This window comes from Uloborus diversus, chromosome 7 (assembly GCF_026930045.1).
Source record: "Uloborus diversus isolate 005 chromosome 7, Udiv.v.3.1, whole genome shotgun sequence".
NCBI classification, from domain to species: Eukaryota; Metazoa; Arthropoda; class Arachnida; order Araneae; family Uloboridae; genus Uloborus; species Uloborus diversus.
The window spans coordinates 83589227-83609229 of record NC_072737.1 but is presented as its reverse complement, the minus strand read 5'-3'; the positions used below and the strand labels follow the sequence as shown (position 1 = coordinate 83609229).

Sequence of the window (20003 nt, the reverse complement as noted above, 5' to 3'; positions counted from 1 at the left end):
TAAGACAAGAGCGGACTGGTATGAGGCTGTCAACAGGGAAGAACTCGCAGCACCAACTTTTTAAACTGTCACATAGGCGCCATCTCCTTTCTTTTGGTGCAGACTACAAACACAGACACAAAAACATTCTGCAAACCACTTTAGTCTGTGGCACGCTGTCGGTTCCTCATCAAATGCTCACCCACAAAGAGGACTCTGAGGCATTAAATGATTCTTAGTTAGCATTAAAATATAAAATAGTCTGGTAACGCCATTATTTATTGCTTATCTCACCATGCGACCACAACTTACTGTTAATGGAATAACTCGGCCAATAAGTGAACTCTGCAAAGCAATATGATGAAAACTATTAAAGAAAATTCTAGGGGTTGACGATAAATAAAAATATTAAGGGGCCAAAATACAGTTTGGTATTATTTATTAAGTCTTTTAACTGACTGAAGTAAAGTATAAATGAAAACTATATGCAATCAAAACACTGGCAAATCAGTTGCATTTTTACAAGTTCAACTCTACTAATGCAAATATAACATTTGCAAGGTTCTTATGCAACCAATATGGTGTGTGACAGTTTTATACTAAAAATATTAACTGAATTTTTAGGGGAAATTTGTGAAAGAAATACCTTTATAGAATACTGTAAATACTCATTGTACCTAGCGTATATTAAGGTACTTATATCCTAATCTACTTTTTAGTCCAAGCAAGTAATTTTATTTATAATTATTTTATAGTTTCCTGACATGTTGATTGCCTTTGCAGAATGATAGCGTTACACATTGAATGAAGTTCCTGAACAAAACAAAAGCTCCCACTCCCCTTTATTTCACCTTCTCTATTCCAGAAATTATCAATAATAAAAACCAAGAAAGGTAGGCAAACAGGAACTTTTAAAAATTTCAAAGAGAGAAAAAAAATGTATTCGTGATACTTTGTAATGTTTGAACAATTCGGTTTTGTATTAAATTGAACTGGGACTTAACATTTACAAGTGTTTACGTTTAGTTACGACAGATTGTACAATTTACAAAACTATGATTTTTTTTTGGTTTCATTTATTCTCAAACACTCATCTAAGTACTATCTTGTTTTCTAGGGTAAGCTGCTTTAAATGTTGAGAAATTAATTGCCAAAATCAAAGTAAAAACTTAAAGAATTGAAAATTGAATTGGATTTGTTCAGGTAAATTCACTTCTAAAAGCATATATATAAATGGTCTGCACATTTGGTTACTTTTAGGGTTGTAAGTTTATTAAGGGGAGGGGGGGGGGGGGAGGGAGAGATTGAAATTTGAGGAAAGTTTTGTTAAATTTTCTAATGAACATGGATGCAGTAAAATATGCCATATCTGCGACGAAACTTAAAAGTGCATGTGACAAAGCACAAAATAAACTAGAAAATTTTATTTCCTTTAATTTTATGTAGCATTCAAGTTTTAACTTAAACATGCAGAGCATTGGTACAAAGTATTGTACATAGTTATTTGAGTTGACATTTTCTCAATTATTGTTTAATGCATTTTTGTATTTCGAAACTGATCATTTAGCTTCCACCCTATTAGTTGGAACCAACATATATTGAATTATCATTTTGAACACTTTTCTATAGCAGTTTGATGATCTCTGAAATTGAATGCATTGCTCTCCTTCAGCGTATAATCTGTCGATAGTATTTGCTTTGAGAGCATAAAATTTAATTTCATTTAAAACATTTAAGTACTTGTATAGACTAGTAGACTTCTGTCTTTTTGCTTTTCAAAGAAAAGGTAGTTTCAATCAGTGGCGAATGTCATAAGAAATACAACATCCTCCTTCACAAAACTGAGCTCATCTACAATATTATGGTCATTTTGCTATTGATCTATTCTTCTAAAAGTCTGTTAATTTTAAAAACTTCTGGCAAAAAAAAAAATCTAATAAAAAGTTTAAAAAACAATAATTGGCCAGTGGTGGAACTTTCAAAAATTTAGCAGATTTTAAGAAAAATCATTAAACACCGAGGAAAGTATCTCAGAAATTGGCAGTGTGACAACTTGAAACCATACCTCTAATTAATCTTTTTACAGACAGGGAAAAGTAAGATTTCAAGAGATTGAAACAGTTTGTAATTTAAACAGAAACATAGAAAATAACAAAATACACAAAGAAATTTCAAATAAAATCTTATGAATAACAAATTGTTTAGATATTTTTTATCTACATAATGATGAGCTATGATACAATGCATGTGATACTTGCTGTAAATCAACATCCATATTAGGAAATCTGTTGGTCGTTGTTGTACAATGCAAAACACAAGCAAATATGATTTACATATAGCCAGCTATAGTCTTAAGAAAAATCTTTGTCTCAAAAATTAATTTTTCTCCTCTTTCTTTTGTGCTTCCTCCGAGGAGCTGCTTGCATTGCTGTCGCTGCTTGTGTTGCTGCTGTCACTTGAAGATTCACTAGATTGCTTTTCACTAGCCATCTGTAAATAAAATTGAAAATTCACACGTTCAGTGGGAAAAATTTATACAAATCATAACTGGAAATTAATGCAAAACTATTGAAATTTATTTTCAAAATCACTTTCATATACACATTAAGCATGTTCAATCGATGATTAAAATCAAGACTTAAATCTGATCTTTTTTTTTAAAAAAAAAATCAGAAATTTAAAACAAAAATAGATTTAAAAAGAAAAAAGACTTGCCCAGCTTTTGAACTAATTACACAAAAAGCACATTAAATAAAAAAAAATATTAAAACTATATTATTTTTTTTCTTATGTAAAGTACCATATATTTCATGCCAGAGCCAACCCCCCCCCCCTTTTTCGAAGCTAAATTCCAAAAGTCTCAAGCCTTTACACAAAATGCACTTTCTGTTTGTTTATCAACATACATAAAACACTTTCCACTACTGATAAAGATATGTGAAGAACATAGATAAATCTGAAAGTACAGTGGAACCTCAGAAATTCAAACCCCAGAGATTCAAAAAAAAAAAAGATAGAAGTCAATAACTACAATTCAAAAGCTACTATATAGTTTAATGTTATATGGATGTTACTTTTAGAAAACGTTCGAATAGAATACATAATACAGCTCTATACTTTATTGCCTTGAACTGAATGTTAACTAATGAAAGGCTAAGCCTTTTGTACTTCTTATGCATTCTTTCTTTATTAAGATCAAATTGCTTTACTGTTAACATAAAATCAAGGCTTTCAGATCAATGTTGTGTTAATAAGAGTTTAATTAGGCTGCCCAGTAAATTTGAACTTAAAAAAATCTTTCAATGTTCGGGGTGGTTATACTTCTACTCTTTTTTGACCATTATACAGCAAAGTGCTGCAAACTGAGCAAAGTGCAGTCTTTTGTGATTTGAAGATTCCAGGATAATCTTTCGAATAACATTCCAGAAATATCAGGTCATATTTCTTAGCTTTAGACATTTTAACTTAAATGAATAGCAAACTTTTGAACACCACGTGTAATTCTCATAATATCGCTGCGTGCGTGATAATAGCTAGACAGAATGACTCATGCGCAATGTGTCAGAGATTTATGCTTAGGCCACACCCTTCGTACTTTCTTACAGCTTGGCCTCAAAATGTATCGTTCCGCACTGAACTGCTTTGGCAATCGAGATATTGTGCCAAATGCTGGCTTCAAACGAAAGTCTTTAGGAGATGAGTAGCGAAGAGAATTCTTGAGCCTTTCAACGTCGTTTACATCACTCTTTTAGGGGTTGCTTTCAAAAGGGCTGGAAGTAAAAGAAAACTTCAACCGTTCACAATTTATCATAAAATTAAAAACCTAAAAACCAACAAATCTGCCATAAGACCGTGCACACAATGTACGGCTAAGTCATACAAGAGTTGGCAGCTATGAAACAGGGCTCAGATCCAGTTAGAACGTATTTCTGAGGTTTTGCTATTGTGAATAGCACAGCATCAAATTTTTGATAACCAAAAGGAATGCTGTAATCCTTGTTCAACTCAAGCCCATTGCTGCCTCTAGATTTAGTACAAAAAATCCTTTTTTTTTTGCTATAAATTTCTCTGTATTCATCAATTAAGCCAAGAAACAGGCTGCAAAATCATAAAGCATGTTAAATAATTTTTGCTCAAATTAAAAATCTTACTTTTTTATAGGCAGCTTCAAACAATTTCAAGGACGCCTGCTGTAATTCTTGCATTGCTTTGCGCATTGTTTCAGGATTTTCATTGTCTTTATTTGATATTAACTGTCTTACTTCAGCAATTTTAGTTTTAATACTGGTAACCTGTAAAAAGAGAAAAATATATAAATAAAATGATTTTCAGAAAGGCACAACAAAGTCATAATCAAAAACTTATGAAACAAAACAAGTATTTCAAAACTGAATTTTTAAACATATTTACCTCTTCTTCAGGTAACTGACTTTTAAACTCTTCCATTTTAGATTCTGTATCATGAATAATGCCTTCTGCTTGATTAACAACTTCCACTCTTTCCTAAAATTAAAAAATATAATTATTTTTGTAATAAATGATCTAAATACATAGTACTTCATAGTATTCAAGTAAAAATACCTCAACAAGTTATATTGAATGAAATAATCTTCTTAGGTTCAAATAAGGACATTCTAGTTCAAAGCAATTTATATTTTGCTCTTATTGACATATTGAAATTACTTCTTCAGAATCTCGAATACAGAATAATTTTTCATGAGTAAAAATATCAACTGTTGGTATTATAAACAATAATGCACAAAATATGACTAATGATTTATTCAGTTCTTGTTTCAAGCTAAATAACTTATTGAAAGAGCCAGATTTGCCCACCCCCAAACCCCAGCTAAAGTAGTAGCCAGATACTGGAACCTCAAGCATTTGGGAAAAAAAAAATTAACGAAAATTCAGGCTATTTACGGACAATAGACACTAATTTCAGTTCAATCTGGTTGCAGGTTATTTTTAAATTAATACATACCTGCTAACCTTTCAAAGAAAAAACCAGTAGATTTTTTACTATCCCTTTAAGTACATTCATATGGAAGTTCATTACTTCATTTCATATACAGATAAAATAATGAAAACATGAAACAGAACAATAAAAGTAACACAATATTACAGGGGTTTTTTTCCACAAAATTCTCTAAACATAGAACATTTTTCAAGATTTATAAAATCCAGTATTTTTAATAAAAATCAGGAGACCAGGAGAAATGCTCAAAATCAAGGTACCTACTGGAAAAACCAGCAGAGTTGGCAGGAATGTTAATACTTAAAATAGCTCGATAAAATGCTCCTAAATGCTACTATAGGAGGGCAGTCATAATGCTGGGATTAGGATCTGTGTAGCCTTCGCAGTGCTGCCAGGCTAGGTTTGCAACAAGTATAGTCCTCATCTCTACTGAAGACATCAATATACACTCTTCTTTGTTTTTTCCACTGGACGATTGTGCGAGTAGTAGAGCATCGCTAGCATTCTCAAGATGGCACCAAGCACAAACTGAAGTATTATATAGTGCCTCATTGCAAATGTTTAACATCTAACACAGAGCAAATAAAATATTTTTTCGTGCACCGAAAGGAGAAAATGAGAATGGTGCAATGCCATCAGCATGATGGGGGGAAAAAAGAAACGGACTGATAACACTTTTTCACTCTTCTATTGCGAAATCTATTTTATAGTAATTTATTAATTATATAAGCCTGTTCTGCTTTTAACCCGTTCGAGTCTAATGAGGCAAATGTGCATCAGCACTAGACTTTCAGAGCGAAACGACACATCTTCGTGTTATGGCAAACCCTAAGCAGTGAGCCGATTGCTGAAAATTCGTGTCATCCTTCTGGAAATTTCTTTCCCCCCTATCAGATGGAGTTATTATTCCATGTTCCATTCAAAAGATTACTCTAGCCCACTAGTACAGTGAAATCCTGTTACAATGAATTCCAATTCTACGAAATATCTGAGAATAATGAAACAAATTTTTGCTCCTGATTAAATTGACATTACATTGCTTGAGCTCCATCACAACAAACATAAGTTGCTGTTAATTCAAGTGTATTGTAATGGAATTTAACTGTAATGTATAGACGCTTAGGTTTTTGATTGAAAGTGTCTTTTGAGTGGATGGCAAATACAATAAAGTAAAACAAAAGATTTTCAATATTAATAAAACCAAAATGGCAACGAATGAAGTAAAGGAATTTGGTGAGAAATATTAACACAGGAAATTAAAAAAAAAAAAAAATAACACTTTAGAGTATCAGATTTTCTTGATTTCATTTTAAAAAATCTCATGCATATGAGTTACCTTTTTAATTTTATCTTCTTCAGCATACTTTTCAGCATTTTTAATCATATTTTCAATTTCATCTTTACTAAGGCCACCAGAAGACTGGATTACAACTGAAAACAAATAACTTCAGTACTGTGCAACTAATTTCATTTTAGAATCAAGTTCACATTACATTCGAATTCAAATTACAAATTTTAAAAATGCACAACATAATATATTGCTTGCATATTGATTCTTAGAGTTTATCTTTTATTTATTTATTTTTTTTTGTTCAGACATAATAATTAATAAATTTCAAATTTAAATTTTGTGTTAGCTTTGATTTTTATAGTTAGGTTTTTTAAGTATTAAATCCAAATTGAATGGTTTTAAATTTATATAGAGTGATACTTCTCAGACTGACCACCTCTATTAAACTACCAAAATTTGGAGGAACAGAATTTCCCACCATTAATTTAATGCTAACTTGCCATTCATTAAGGGTCCCCTCCATGTGCCCCCTCTCTCAGCATGACCATTTTCTCTGCTTTTTTTTTTTTTTTGTGACTGCAGTTGAATCTGGTTACAATCATAAAAGCAGTTTGTAGGGCTTTATTAGTCTTGTTCTGAAGGTGACTTCTCTCCTCGGGAATCTATACAATATCATATCGGTCCTTTGCTTAAAAATTCTTCAAGGGTGGTTCACAAAAACACGAGACTTAGATTTAAGTGGTTAGCCAACTTCTACTTGCACTTCATCTCTTTATTATGGCATTTATCCTTTTTCTCTACCTCTGAAATAAATATATAAAAACTGCATGTTTGATGTAGCAGCCATTTCATTCATTTTAAGAAAAGAAGTTAGTTTATAAAGATAATACACAACTGAAATTGTATTGGGGAAAAAAAAACATCTTTTTACTTTGATAGCTATAACTTTGATTTATCGATACATTTCACTGGTCCGGATTTGACTGCAGTGAATATCTATGCTCCTTGATTTAATGACGTTCTTGATTTGACATTAAATTTTACCAGTCCTTTGACAATCATTAATTCGGGGTTATACTGTGTATTATTAACTAATTTAACACTCGCTAGGTGCTCAAGAGCATGGATAACCAAGCAAAAAAAAACATTAAAAATATATATTTTAAAATTAGATAAGGTAGTACTTCCCCCCCTCTTTTAAGATAAATTCAATTGTAGAACATAAACTAGTAATCATGAAATACACTGCTAGCTCAGTCATTCCAGCTGAGGACTGCAGTTTCGTAATTATTAGCACTCATCAGCCCGGCTTAGGAAGTGACTGAGCTGGAGGTGGAAAACCTCTTAATCAAGCCAAGAGTGCCAAACAAACTGGTAGCTAATATAGAATTAGCACTGACCAGCCGAGTGACCGAAGCAATGGTTTGGTTCAACTCGAAGATTGAAGGCAAGGCAAAAGTATTTTCAGTAAGTTACCGCCCTATAGCCAGGGCTAAGGCAAAAATACATGAAATGTATTTCTGCCTTAGCCCTGGCTATAGGGCGGTAACTTACGGAAAATAAACAAGTAATCAATTTTCAGGGATCCAAAACACTCACTATTTTGTTCCTTTCCAGTTGCTCTGTCTCTAGCAGACACATGAACTATACCATTAGCATCAATATCAAAGGTTACTTCAATTTGTGGTACACCTCTGGGAGCAGGTGGTATTCCAACCTATACAGGAAATAAGATTTTTTTAAAGGCCAATAAAACTTTTTACAGTTAATTCAAAACTTATTCAAAAATGTTAATGTGCATTAAAATATTACTCCTTATGCACAAAAAAGCACAATGTAACATTTTATGCAATTCATAAGTAAAGTACTACTTGTTAAATAGCTTTTTTACATTATTTTACAGATTTTGTACTGATTAAAAAAATAAAAAGGCTATGTCAGTGTCAATTTAAACACATTTTCAGTTCAATTTCATAACTAAAAAACTGGGTGTGAAAAGGGAAGGAGGTACAGGACTTTAAGTAGAAGCTTTGATAAGATAATTGCTACTTACCCCCCTTTAACTTTTATTTTTAATGGGATTATTTGATTCAGTATTATCGGGCTTTTTTTTATGAAGCTTTTACACACTACACCAATCTTGCAAATATTTTCTAGTATTTAAATTCGCAAAAAAAAAAAAAAAAAAAAAGCAATTATTCATCTTAACGCAAAACACTTTCAGCCAAAAATACAGACTAACTTGTTTCTCAAAAAAATTAAACATACATTCTTTTAAGAACTTTTACTTCAACAACGTTTAAAAACTATATGAATCTTGTTTCAGCTTTTGACACAATAAATTTAAAGAAATAAAAAGGATTTTTACATAAAAGGTCCCCCCCCCCCCGTTTATTAAGCATAAAATTTTTTAATACTGAATTGCACAATATATAAGGGCTAACTCTATTTCACTTAATTCAAAAATAGAATATAATATAAAAAAGTCTTTAAAACTGTCACAAGAGGTTTTGGTCAAGCAAGAGAGGACTTTCAGCTTTTACACAGAAGTAAAGCTTGAAGTTGAAGTATGAGATACAATTAACACTTTGTTTGTACTGAAAAGTAAAAATTGGAAGAACTGTCAGATGGCTGCGGAGGAAAAATAGGGGGAGGGAGGAGAGATATTCTTTGCGGTATTTTTGATGGAGTTCTCAAAATGTAGATACATTTCTTCTAGAGTTCAAAATAGAAATATAAACAAGGACAAAATACAGGCTAAATGTGCCATTAAAAATTAACATAACCATTGGAATTGATAAGCATATGATTTAAATCTTACCAAAGAGAACTGCCCAAGAATTTTGTTGTCAAGAGCCATTTCTCTCTCACCCTGGAAAACTTTTATTTCAACCTGAGTTTGACCATCAGCTGCAGTGGAGAAGACCTAAAAGATATTTCAAATATATTTATTTCAAATCCAAATTTTAAAAAATAATAAATAAATAAAAATCAATATAATTAGAAACAAAACAAGCTTACTTGACTTTTTTTAGTTGGAATAGTTGTATTTTTAGTAATAAGTTTAGTAAAGACTCCACCAAGTGTTTCAATGCCAAGAGATAAAGGAGTTACATCTAACAATAACACGTCTGTTACATCTCCAGCTAAAACACCACCCTGAAATAAATAAGATTAGGAATTAGAAAATAATTTTAGGAGAAAAAACTAATGTTAAAGGCACAATATTTCAAACTATTAGTAATGCATTGAAACTGCATTTTGCTCAATAACCTGCATAACCTCAAACACTCTTACGTTTCACAAAATGCAAATATTATAAGATGAACATGATACAGAAAACTGTAGAGGACTCTTTCCATATGATATAACAAACTGCCAAAAAATAAGAAAATGGATTTCGACTGCCTAATGCACTAGAGTAGGGTTTCTTAATGGGACCACAGCAAGGAAATTTAGGGGAGCCACAAGCATCCTATGGGGGCCATGTTTTTAAGTGTTATAAGAATACACTAAAAATTTTAAATATTAGTATTTAGAGATATTTAGTTCAAGGTGAAAATAGAAACAGTATTTATTAAATATAGTGACACGCACAGCTTCAGCTTTTTAACATAAAAGTTGCTCAAGCTCAAATGACACAGTAGTCTCCAGACGTGTAATAAAGGCCTTGATATGATTTGAATAAGAGAGCCATATGAATTAAAACTTTTAATTGGAATCCAAAGTGTCCATAGTTTCTAAGAAGTAAATTAAAAAGAAATATTTAAAAAGTTTTATGAACAGTGGTTAAAGCATTCTATGATAGCACACTAAAGTACACTTGTCTGTTTTTTCTTTTGCACTATAGTTTCATTGTCTAGTAATGCCTTATAAGATTTAAAATAAGAAAGAAAGAAAAAAAAAGAAATAAAATATTTTCATACTTCAAAAAAAAAAAAAAAAAAGTTTTATCCTACTATGTATAACTGGAAAATACAAAGATTAAAACAGCTCAATTATGAAGAAAATACAAACCTGGATTGCAGCACCAACTGCAACTGCTTCATCAGGATTGACAGATTTGCTAGGTACTTTTCCAAATATTTCTTGTACCATTTCTTGAACCTAAACAAAAATATATATATACGTAAGCAAAAACAAAGGAAATATATTGAAATGGGTAATTATTAAACAGTTAGGAAAACAAAGTGCAGAGAAAGAGAACATTATCAACAACTTAAATTTAAAGATTTTTTTTGAAAAGAAAGCAGAATTAAGGGATGAAAAAAAAAGGAGAGGTAAAATTACTTTTGGCATTCTTGTCATTCCACCAACTAATATTACTTCCTGAATATCAGTCTTTTTTACATCTGCATCAGTGATGGCTTTTTTACAAGGCTCAACAGTTCTTTTAATCAGATCTGCAACCAAAGATTCAAACTTGGCCCTGGTTAACTTCATGTTCATATGCTTTGGTCCACTTTGATCCACAGTTAAATATGGCAGATTGATGTCAGTCTGAAAGTGAAACACATTTTTATATACATAAATTAGAGAGTAGGAATTTGTTCTTACCATAATCTGTTTAAGTAAAATATCTCCAGCAAGCAAATGAACTTATAAATACTATATGTTATGTATATATTACAAATATTAGAAAGGGAAAAGCACAACCAGAAAATACAGTAACCCCTTGTTATATCGCGCTTTTCGGGGGACAAAGAAAAAGAGCAATATATCCGAAAGGGCAATATAACGGAGGTCATTAAAAATAGTTATGTCCAATACACAAGTAAACTAGCATTCGTTCTTTTTGACGTGATTTTTTAATGGTTTCGATGTAATTTACGAATGTACTATCAAACCTATTGAAATTTAAACAAGATTGAAATTTAAGTAAATTTTCACCATCAGAAAGTTAAAAACATCAAATGGCGAATGAAGACATCTTTCTGAGTTACCGCGAGATAAGAGTGAGCATTCCAATACCTCTTATTTCCAAGAGACTTTCAAATCAGATTTGCTGTAGAAAGGATGTGAAAAGTAAAAGTAAACACATTGTTTACAAACTTTTTTGTCCGTTCAGATCATTTTCCCTTTTCTTGATGTAAATCCCGGTTTGTGCAATAGAGCACAAATCTTTTCTGAACTAAAAGAAGGGCATATGTGCTTTCCAACATGGGCTAGATGACACCTGTTTAATGTCTCTCACTCATTGTAAAGGCAATGTATCAATACAAAAGCAGATGTCAAGTAGTTTACAGACTATCTTAAACTGAAATGTACTGCACGGGTATGAAAATTTGGATGACAGGAATTGCTGCTGCTTTTCCAGCTAATTCAGGAGAATAGCTTCCTTTGGTTCATTGACAAAATAAAGAGAGACCTTTTCTGAAGCAATACCATATGTTTTCAGAAATGGTTTCAAATTTAAAGCAAAGTTTTTTTTTCTTATTTTTGGCTTTAATATTTTGGGAGAGAGAAGAGAAGAGTGATAGAACGATGGGCTACTGTACATTTATGGCGAAGTATAGGTGTCATTTCGAGACTCGACTCTTTTTGTCTTGTCGTAACTGCCTCCCTTTGGTCAAAGGCAGTCCCCAGATGACTCAGACAACGCTTGGAGGAGTCATGTATTTAAATAATTTTATAATATACACTAAACTGTGCTACATGTTCAGGTATGCATAACAAAATAACCTACGAATTCACTATTAGATACTTCTGAAAGCATGCTAATTTTAAGTTTATCAAAACAATTTAATAGCAAGCTTATATCAAAAAATTTATCAATTTACAAACATGGCCACCGATTCTGACAAAGAGTTCTTTTTTTAAAAACAAAATTTCAGAACCTGCAATGAAAAAAAAAAAACTACTTACTTGTACAGATGAAGATAATTCAATTTTGGCTTTTTCAGCAGCTTCTTTCAATCTTTGCATGGACATGGTATCTTTGGAAAGATCAACGCCTTGCTGTAAAAAATTAATAAATTTGAAACCATTAGCAATCTATCAGAAAAAGTTGACTAAAGAATGAAGAAAGGAAACTTACGTCTTTCTTAAACTCTTTAGCGAGGTAATTTACTAAAGCATTATCAAAATCTTCACCACCTAGGAATGTATCGCCATTGGTAGATTTAACTTCAAAAACTCCTTTTTGAATTTCAAGTATAGAAATGTCAAAAGTTCCACCTCCTAAATCATAAACAGCAATGCTAAAAAATAAGATATTATTATACAAAACTTTCAATGCTGGTCGAAAATTTGACACATACATTACATATTTTTATTATTTATGAATACATCTTAAAAGAAACTTTACAAATGCTTGAATATGTATGTAACAAGCCAGGACTATATTGAAGAGGTGGATTTAAAGGGTTCACCCCCCCCTCCAAAAAATTTTCAAAACTATCCCCAAAAATGCTTTTTATTATTTACTCTCTTCTTATGCCGAAAGAACAATTATTATTATTTCGTTTTATATAATAAAAAAATTTTCAATTTCATTTGAAAAAGAAAATTATTATTATTGAAGAACTGTACAAACTGTTTTATCTGCAGTATTTATTTTCATGGCAGTTATTGTCAAAATTATTTCTTACAAAACCATACATTTCTTTTAGATTTTGAATACCTGACCCAAACAGGAACATCAAAATACTTTAAACTTGAAAATGTCAAACTCTATAATACAGCTTTGTTGGCAGTTAATACCAAAAACCTGTTTTAGCACTCTCTATGTAACCTGTTTCCAACCCCGGTAAAAACAGATGGTAAAGAAGTAAATAATGGTCTGACTGTGCAGCTAAGACTTAATAATTATAAAAAATGACAAACTACGCAAAAAGTGCAGGAATTGCAGAGTTCAAGAATTTTCCCTGATAATTGCAAATTAATGCTCATTTAAAAAAAAAATACAGGTGTCCCTCGTATAACACGGTTAATTCGTTCCATGTAGTATCTAAACCATGTTATATAGGAGTTTAAAAATAACATTTTAACTTATTTTTAACACTAATTATATATGTGCATGAGAAAAATCAGGTTAATGTGTATCATGTTATATATAACTGTGTTCTGTGTTATATCGAAACTGTGTTACACGAGACTTAGAAATAATGTAAATCAAGGGATGTGTACTGTGTTGTATTGAGATCAAGTTTCATAAAAACATATTAAAATATTAGAGTTATTAGCAAAGTTTAACAAAATGTATTAAACCAAAATAAAATTCCATCTTTTATCAATATAACATATGTTATGTATCAAAACCATGAAGCATTAAATTCAAGTTCTGCACCGTGTAATATCGAAAACCGTGCTGTAGAAGTAGCATGTTATACGAGATACACCTGTAATGCAATAATATGGCTACAGTGCAAAATTTTATTAATATTAATTCAAAATAAAAGCAAAAGTTAACAAAAATTGTAACACAGGGCTGCCACTGAGTTATGGTCTTAAAAATAGTCGTTTTAGCAGTTTCAGGGCTCCCAACACATTTTAGCTTTCGAAAAGGGTAAAAGAGGACCATTTTCAATCAAAAAGGGGGCTAAAGAGGACCAGTTAGGATCAAAAAGAGGAACTTGGGAGGACCACTCATAGTTAAACCCATGGAAGCACCAAAAGGCAAATTAGTTGCCACTTAGTTCAGCCTCTTTAGAACTAAATAGACATAATGATACATTTTGACTTGAACCAGGGATGCTGGTAGTCTCACTGAAGGATAGGTGAAGCTGCACTTCATCTTTATTTAGTTTAAACTTATATTTATGTTTTTCTGTCTTAATGCTTCTTAAAATAGCATTATCATACACCAAACAAAAAAAGTATTCTCTTGTTGTTTTCCCCAGTCTCTAATTTTGTTCCCATCTTCATCAGTTTCATCTAACTATTTGCTGAGAAATTTGCACTTCCTCATTACTCACACTGAAACCTAAAAAATATTGTTTTGATTTTCAACAAAGCTACAACTGAGTTTATAGTAAAATTATTCTATATTTGAATTTTAAATTTAATCTCTTATCACAGGGTTCATACCCTTTAGGGAGAAAAAAATTTAAGCACTTTTCAAGAGTAAAAAAACATTTTTCAAGGTACTACCCTAAATTTGCACTATAAATATTACATGCAGATTTCATTTAATGCTAACATATAAATAAAAGAACGTAATATAAAAATTATAGGAAATCAAACTGCTTTTTCTACAAGAGACACTTTGATAAAAGATTTACTGTTTTGAAAGTTTTCCCAAAAATGTCTGAAATGCTTAATCACAAAGAGAAGCAGATCACATGAGGCTTAGTTTTGCAATTTTCATGTTCAAAGTATATTTTCAAGAATCATAAAACTTACGTTAAAAAAAAAAAAAAAAAAAAAAAAGAAAAAAAAAAAAACCCTCCATGATTGCAAGACAATGAGTGCTTTGAACTTTTATGGGGGGGGGGGGGGGACGGACTAGTTTCCCTCTTTAGTTGGCATCATGATAATGAAAAAAAAATGTACAAAAATTCACCTCTATAAAATTTTATAATTCAACTTTGTCTTAAATACAAGCACTAGGTTAAAATGTTATGCACTCAATTCTTTACATTTAATATCTCCCCCCCCCCCAATGAAAAACAGTAATATCCGAAAATAAGCTAATAATAATTAAAATTAAGTTTGCAAGTTAAGGTTGCAAAACTAAAAATTTGAATTTAAAAAATATATTAATTTTTTAGTTATTTAAATAAAAATCAAAGCGAGTTAAACGAATGCAGCATGTCAAAACAACTTCAAATTGCCAAAAATATAAAAATATTTACTAGATGCAAAACGATTGAAAGCTCAGATAAGCAAATTTTTACGAATCAAGTTCAATTTTGGCATATTTTCCATAAAATACATTCATTTATTTCTACTGAATTAAACATAAAACATGCTATGCTAAGGTAGAATTTGGAAAAATAACACTCGATTGGGCAAAATATTTTAATATTTTCATGATGCAAAAAGATTGAAATTTCAAACATTGAAACTCATTTTCCGTGAAGTTTGAGTAAGTTCAATGTTGCCATGATTTCCAAAATAATTACTTCGTTAATTATTGAAATTAAACGAAAAATAAGCTAATATAAAGTAATATATGTCAAAAAAACCTTCTGCTGTCAAAAACATCAAAATATTTACAAGATGCAAAAGGATTGAAATTTCAAACGCGAGAAGCAATTTTCTGCGAAGTGCGAATAAGTTCAATGTTGTGATGGTTTCCAAACTAATTTCTTCGTTAATTATTGGAATTAAACGAAAAATAAGCTAATCTAAGGTAGCACATGTCAGAATAACTTCCGATTGTAAAAAACATTAAAATATTTACAAGATGCAAAAGGATTGAAATTTCAAACGCGAGAAGCAGTTTTCCGCGAAGTCCGAGTAAGTTCAATGTTGTCGTGGTTTCCGAACTAATTCCTTCGTTAATTATTGAAATTAAACGAAAAATAAGCTAATCTAAGGTAGCACATGTCAAAATAACTTCCGATTGTAAAAAACATCAAAATATTTACAAGATGCAAAAGGATTGAAACCTCAAACCCGAAAGCAATTTTTCGCGATACTACATATCGAACCTATGTTCAGAAAATTGCACTGATGAAATATTTTTAAAAGAATTACAAGCAATCTAAAGTATGCTTTAGATTGCTTGTTATTTTTGAAAGAATTCAAGCAATAAAGAACTTTTTCAAGGCACTTTAGGTTTTTTTTTTTCAGGAACTTTTCAAGGTTTTTCAAGGGCGTAAAATTTACGAACATATGCACCTGTAAAAAAAATGGCGCATGCGCCACGAGATTACTTCCGAATTTATTTGCAAAAGTAGTGGTTCATAGCAGCTTTACTATTACAGTCAACGCGCGACAACTCTAAGTCCCAAGGGACCGACTAAAACGTTCCGAGTTATGGGAAGTTTCCACAGCAGTCTCAAGAGCTTGGGATCAAATGAAAACTTTGAGATAATGGAATATTCGAGTTATCGAGATCCGAGTTCGGAAAGTTCATTCGTTATTGCAAACGTAAGGCTGAAATTCCGAGAAATATCGGTAGCACCCTGCTTCTCTGCTCCGCGATTCGACGTCATAACTCCTCCCCCAAACCTCTTTTTTATGGATTTCCATGCTGCAGCGGTTGGAGGAGTAATGACGTCAATCTGATGCGAAATAATACGGGAAAGTCAGGTTAAGGCGCCGCGGCCGCGTGTTTGGGTGTACAGTATATTTTAACAAAATGGAAAACTTTTAAAATCTGATGTTTAAGTAAAACAATATAAAAGCGGACTAATCGGACCAAAATGTTAAAAAGCGGTCTAAAGCGGACTTAACCCTAAAAAACGGACTTTGGCGGGAAAAGCGGACCATTTGGGAGCCCTGCAGCCTCTTAAATGAAAAAGTCATCGAACAAGAAAAATAGTATCTGAAATAATCTCCTATTATTTTTTAAATAGTATTTATATTAAATTACACTACATATACTTTGATGAATTAGACATACCTTAGTTGCATGATATGCAGCGAGATCTCCTGGAAAAGCAGAGCTTTATCCAGTTACACACAAATGGTGTTCCCGACATGGTCTCATGCCAATCTTATTTTAGTGATATGATTATGAAAGTTACGCATATATTAGAGATATTTAAAAATATTACAGCCAGTAATTACTTTTTTGAAATGTCTCAAAACGTAAAAGCGTTTTTTTAAAGTACTCATTAGCAACTGGAAGAAAAGACTGGATAGTGTATGTTCATTAAATAAAACAAGGCTAAGATTAGCACCCATATAATTGTAATGGTTACTAGTAGGCATGTGGTTTAAAAAGTTTAACAAGTCATCCGCCAAAACTTGTCATTATTGATAGGGTTAAAATGTACTTACAAGTCAGATACTGCACAAGTAAGTGCTAACAACACACTGTAGTATTTTATATGGTATATCAGGCTTTTAAAATCACAAAAAAGCCCATTTAGCGACTTTTCAAGTAATTTAGCAGACCAGGGCGAGTTCAAAATTAGAAAAGTTTGGACTATGATACTTTAAGTGAAGCTTTTTTTTTTACACCCCTCATATTATTTTTACATTTTAGTTGTTTTTAGGTTGAAATAGTAGTTTTTTTTTTTTTTTTTTTTACGAAATAGTCATTTTTATCTCGGTTTTGGCTAAAATAGTCGTTATAGTCGCCAACTCTTTAAAATAGTTGCAATAGTCACTTTTTAGTCTGCAGTGGCAGCCCTGGTAACACTGAAATTGAATCCTCTACAAAAAATAGCCAAAACAAAGTGAAACACTTTTTGTGAAAAGGAAAATAGCAAGTTTTTTAACATAAAAATGTTCAAAACATTTCATTCTCCTTCATATGACATTTATACTTAAGGATAGAGGTAAAACAGCAACTATTTTTTCAGAAACTAGGTGTTTGACATCTGCGGGTATTCAATTCCCCCCTCTCTGATTTTTCTCCTAAATGTAGACTTATATGCGAGTAGGTACGATAATCATTAACTTAATGGTTTCTTCATAAACTTATTAAATTTCTTCAAAACTAATACTTTACTTTGCTTATCATGGTACTACTTACATTTTATCTGTTTTATCAATGCCATATGCCAATGCTGCTGCAGTAGGTTCATTTATTACTCGTAACACATTGAGGCCAGATATTTGTCCAGCATCTTTAGTAGCCTAAATGAAACATGACAAGAAAGTTCAAAGATAAAACTGAAAGTAAAACAAAGTAATCATTTACAATAATATAATAGAGCTGGATAAATATTTAACTTTAACAAAAGACTTTTTAAATGACATTCGAATGTGAAGATAATAGTGCAAATTCCTGAGAAAATAACCTTTAAGTAACTGCTTATTATAAGCACCACAATCAAAACAATATTTCATTTAAATACATAACAGCAAATGAAAAGGCAATTTTATCCTGAAAACTGATAAAAGTACAGTAGAACCTCGTTTATCCAGGATTTGGCAATTCCGAATTATGGATCAAACTTTTAAGTATTTTTAAAAAAAAATTTAGTTATGATAGTCATAGACATACATTAAATTTTTGTTTTTGAACATTGCAAGAATATTGAACACTTAATTAAGTTAGAAAACATTAAGCTGAAAGCATACCTACACAAAAGAGCAATAATTAAAATGAAACTGATGTGATATACCCCACCCTTGGCGACTTTTTCCTGTTGGCACCAAAAAAGTGTCGCCAAGAGAACGATGTATGACAAGATATGTCCTACATCGTTCCTGGCGATGCTTTTTTGGCACCAACAGGACTGAGCAACAAATACTTTAAGAAGACAATCATTAAAAGAACATAAAACAACAATAAACATCGCGATATATGTAACAAAGATATCAAAAACTAACTATCTAAGAACACAATACTTAAAAGTAAGTGTACTTACCTCTTTTTGAATTCTTTTCCATTCATCCCCGCATCAGGCGTGCACATATGTCCCGCTCTTACGGAAATTATCCTCTTGATTATTATTATTATTACGGTAAAATTATTAAACTGTGTTAGTTTTGACAAAAAAAAAAAAATCCTTATTTTTGCTTAATTTGATATTCTGCCCAATTAACGTCACGTACTATTTCCAAAAATTTTATAAACATGTCCTCATTTTTATACTCACAATTCTTTTTAAACAAATACACTAAATAACAATGAAAATCCCCCCCCCCTCTATTATATGCTGGTAGATTACTTTTTACGTGCCTCCATGTGGATTCAATCGTGTTTGTGTGGCAGGATCAACAAAAAGCAATTTGTGATTAACTGTTAAATGATTGTATCCCTCTTCCCCTAATGTATCATAAGCCCTCCAACAATCTGAGTAAACTGTAGTTCCTGGCAATATCCACTGTTTCATGGCTTGAAATAAAGTTTCCCTCCCCCTTTCCATAACAGCAACCAAAAAAAATCTGCCCGAACCCCGTTCACCCCCCCCCAAAAACCTATTGTCTCTCAACTGCGTGACTCCGATTATAATTCCGCTTTCCAAATTTTGATTCATCTACTTCAATAATTTTCCCATCCCCTCCTATTTTTTCAGATTTTAATTCTACATAATTTAAAATTTTTTCGTTTATATAATTTCTCCAATCTGCTAAAGTATGAGATGAAAAAAAATATTGCTTTTCAATATCTGTACTCTTTGTTCCTATTATTATTTCATATGTCAACAAAAATATCTCTTCTAATTTTAATTTACTTAAACTGAACCATGAATCCCAACTAATTGTTTCTTTACTACAAACTTTCCCCCCCAATAACCTTTTTGCAAACAAACACAAACCCATCTGAACATCTTTTGTTGCTTTAATTTTCATTACGGAATTACATCTAGAACATAACATTTCATTTTGAATTAACCCAATTTCCCTCCAAAATTCTAAAAAAACATCCTTATTTTCAATTAATTTGTAAATAAAAAATCTGTTTAGCACTCCGGTACGTCCAAAGGTTGGACGACCTGACGAAAAATTAAAAGACGACTCATTCATAAATTTCAATTGATATTTTTCAATAACACTGCAAACAGAACTCCTTTTAAATTATAAAGCACAACTAAATTAACAGAAAAAAGTAACAATAAGAAGAATACTCTAAAATAAAGTTTAAATTGAAACTTTATTTTAGAGTATTCAACTTAAAAATACTTCAAATTAAAATCCCCCTAAGAGCGGAACATATGTGCACCTACCTCCACGGACACACGTGCAAAA

General features: G+C 31.4%; 1 protein-coding gene across 1 annotated transcript in view; it reads right to left on the bottom strand.

The window, feature by feature from the left end:
* Window positions 1-2162: 2162 nt before the first annotated feature.
* Window positions 2163-20003, bottom strand: part of LOC129225747 (heat shock protein hsp-6-like) — a 42310-nt gene continuing 24469 nt past the window's right edge. The window contains exons 6-17 of the mRNA XM_054860246.1: window positions 17839-17942; window positions 12283-12445; window positions 12111-12203; window positions 10536-10745; window positions 10263-10352; window positions 9267-9404; window positions 9067-9171; window positions 7845-7962; window positions 6291-6385; window positions 4390-4482; window positions 4131-4271; window positions 2163-2469 (exon numbers count right to left, since the gene is read on the bottom strand). Coding sequence (XP_054716221.1) covers window positions 2356-2469; window positions 4131-4271; window positions 4390-4482; window positions 6291-6385; window positions 7845-7962; window positions 9067-9171; window positions 9267-9404; window positions 10263-10352; window positions 10536-10745; window positions 12111-12203; window positions 12283-12445; window positions 17839-17942 — 1464 coding nt within the window. The 3' untranslated portion in view covers window positions 2163-2355. The remainder of the gene's footprint in view (window positions 2470-4130; window positions 4272-4389; window positions 4483-6290; window positions 6386-7844; window positions 7963-9066; window positions 9172-9266; window positions 9405-10262; window positions 10353-10535; window positions 10746-12110; window positions 12204-12282; window positions 12446-17838; window positions 17943-20003) is intronic.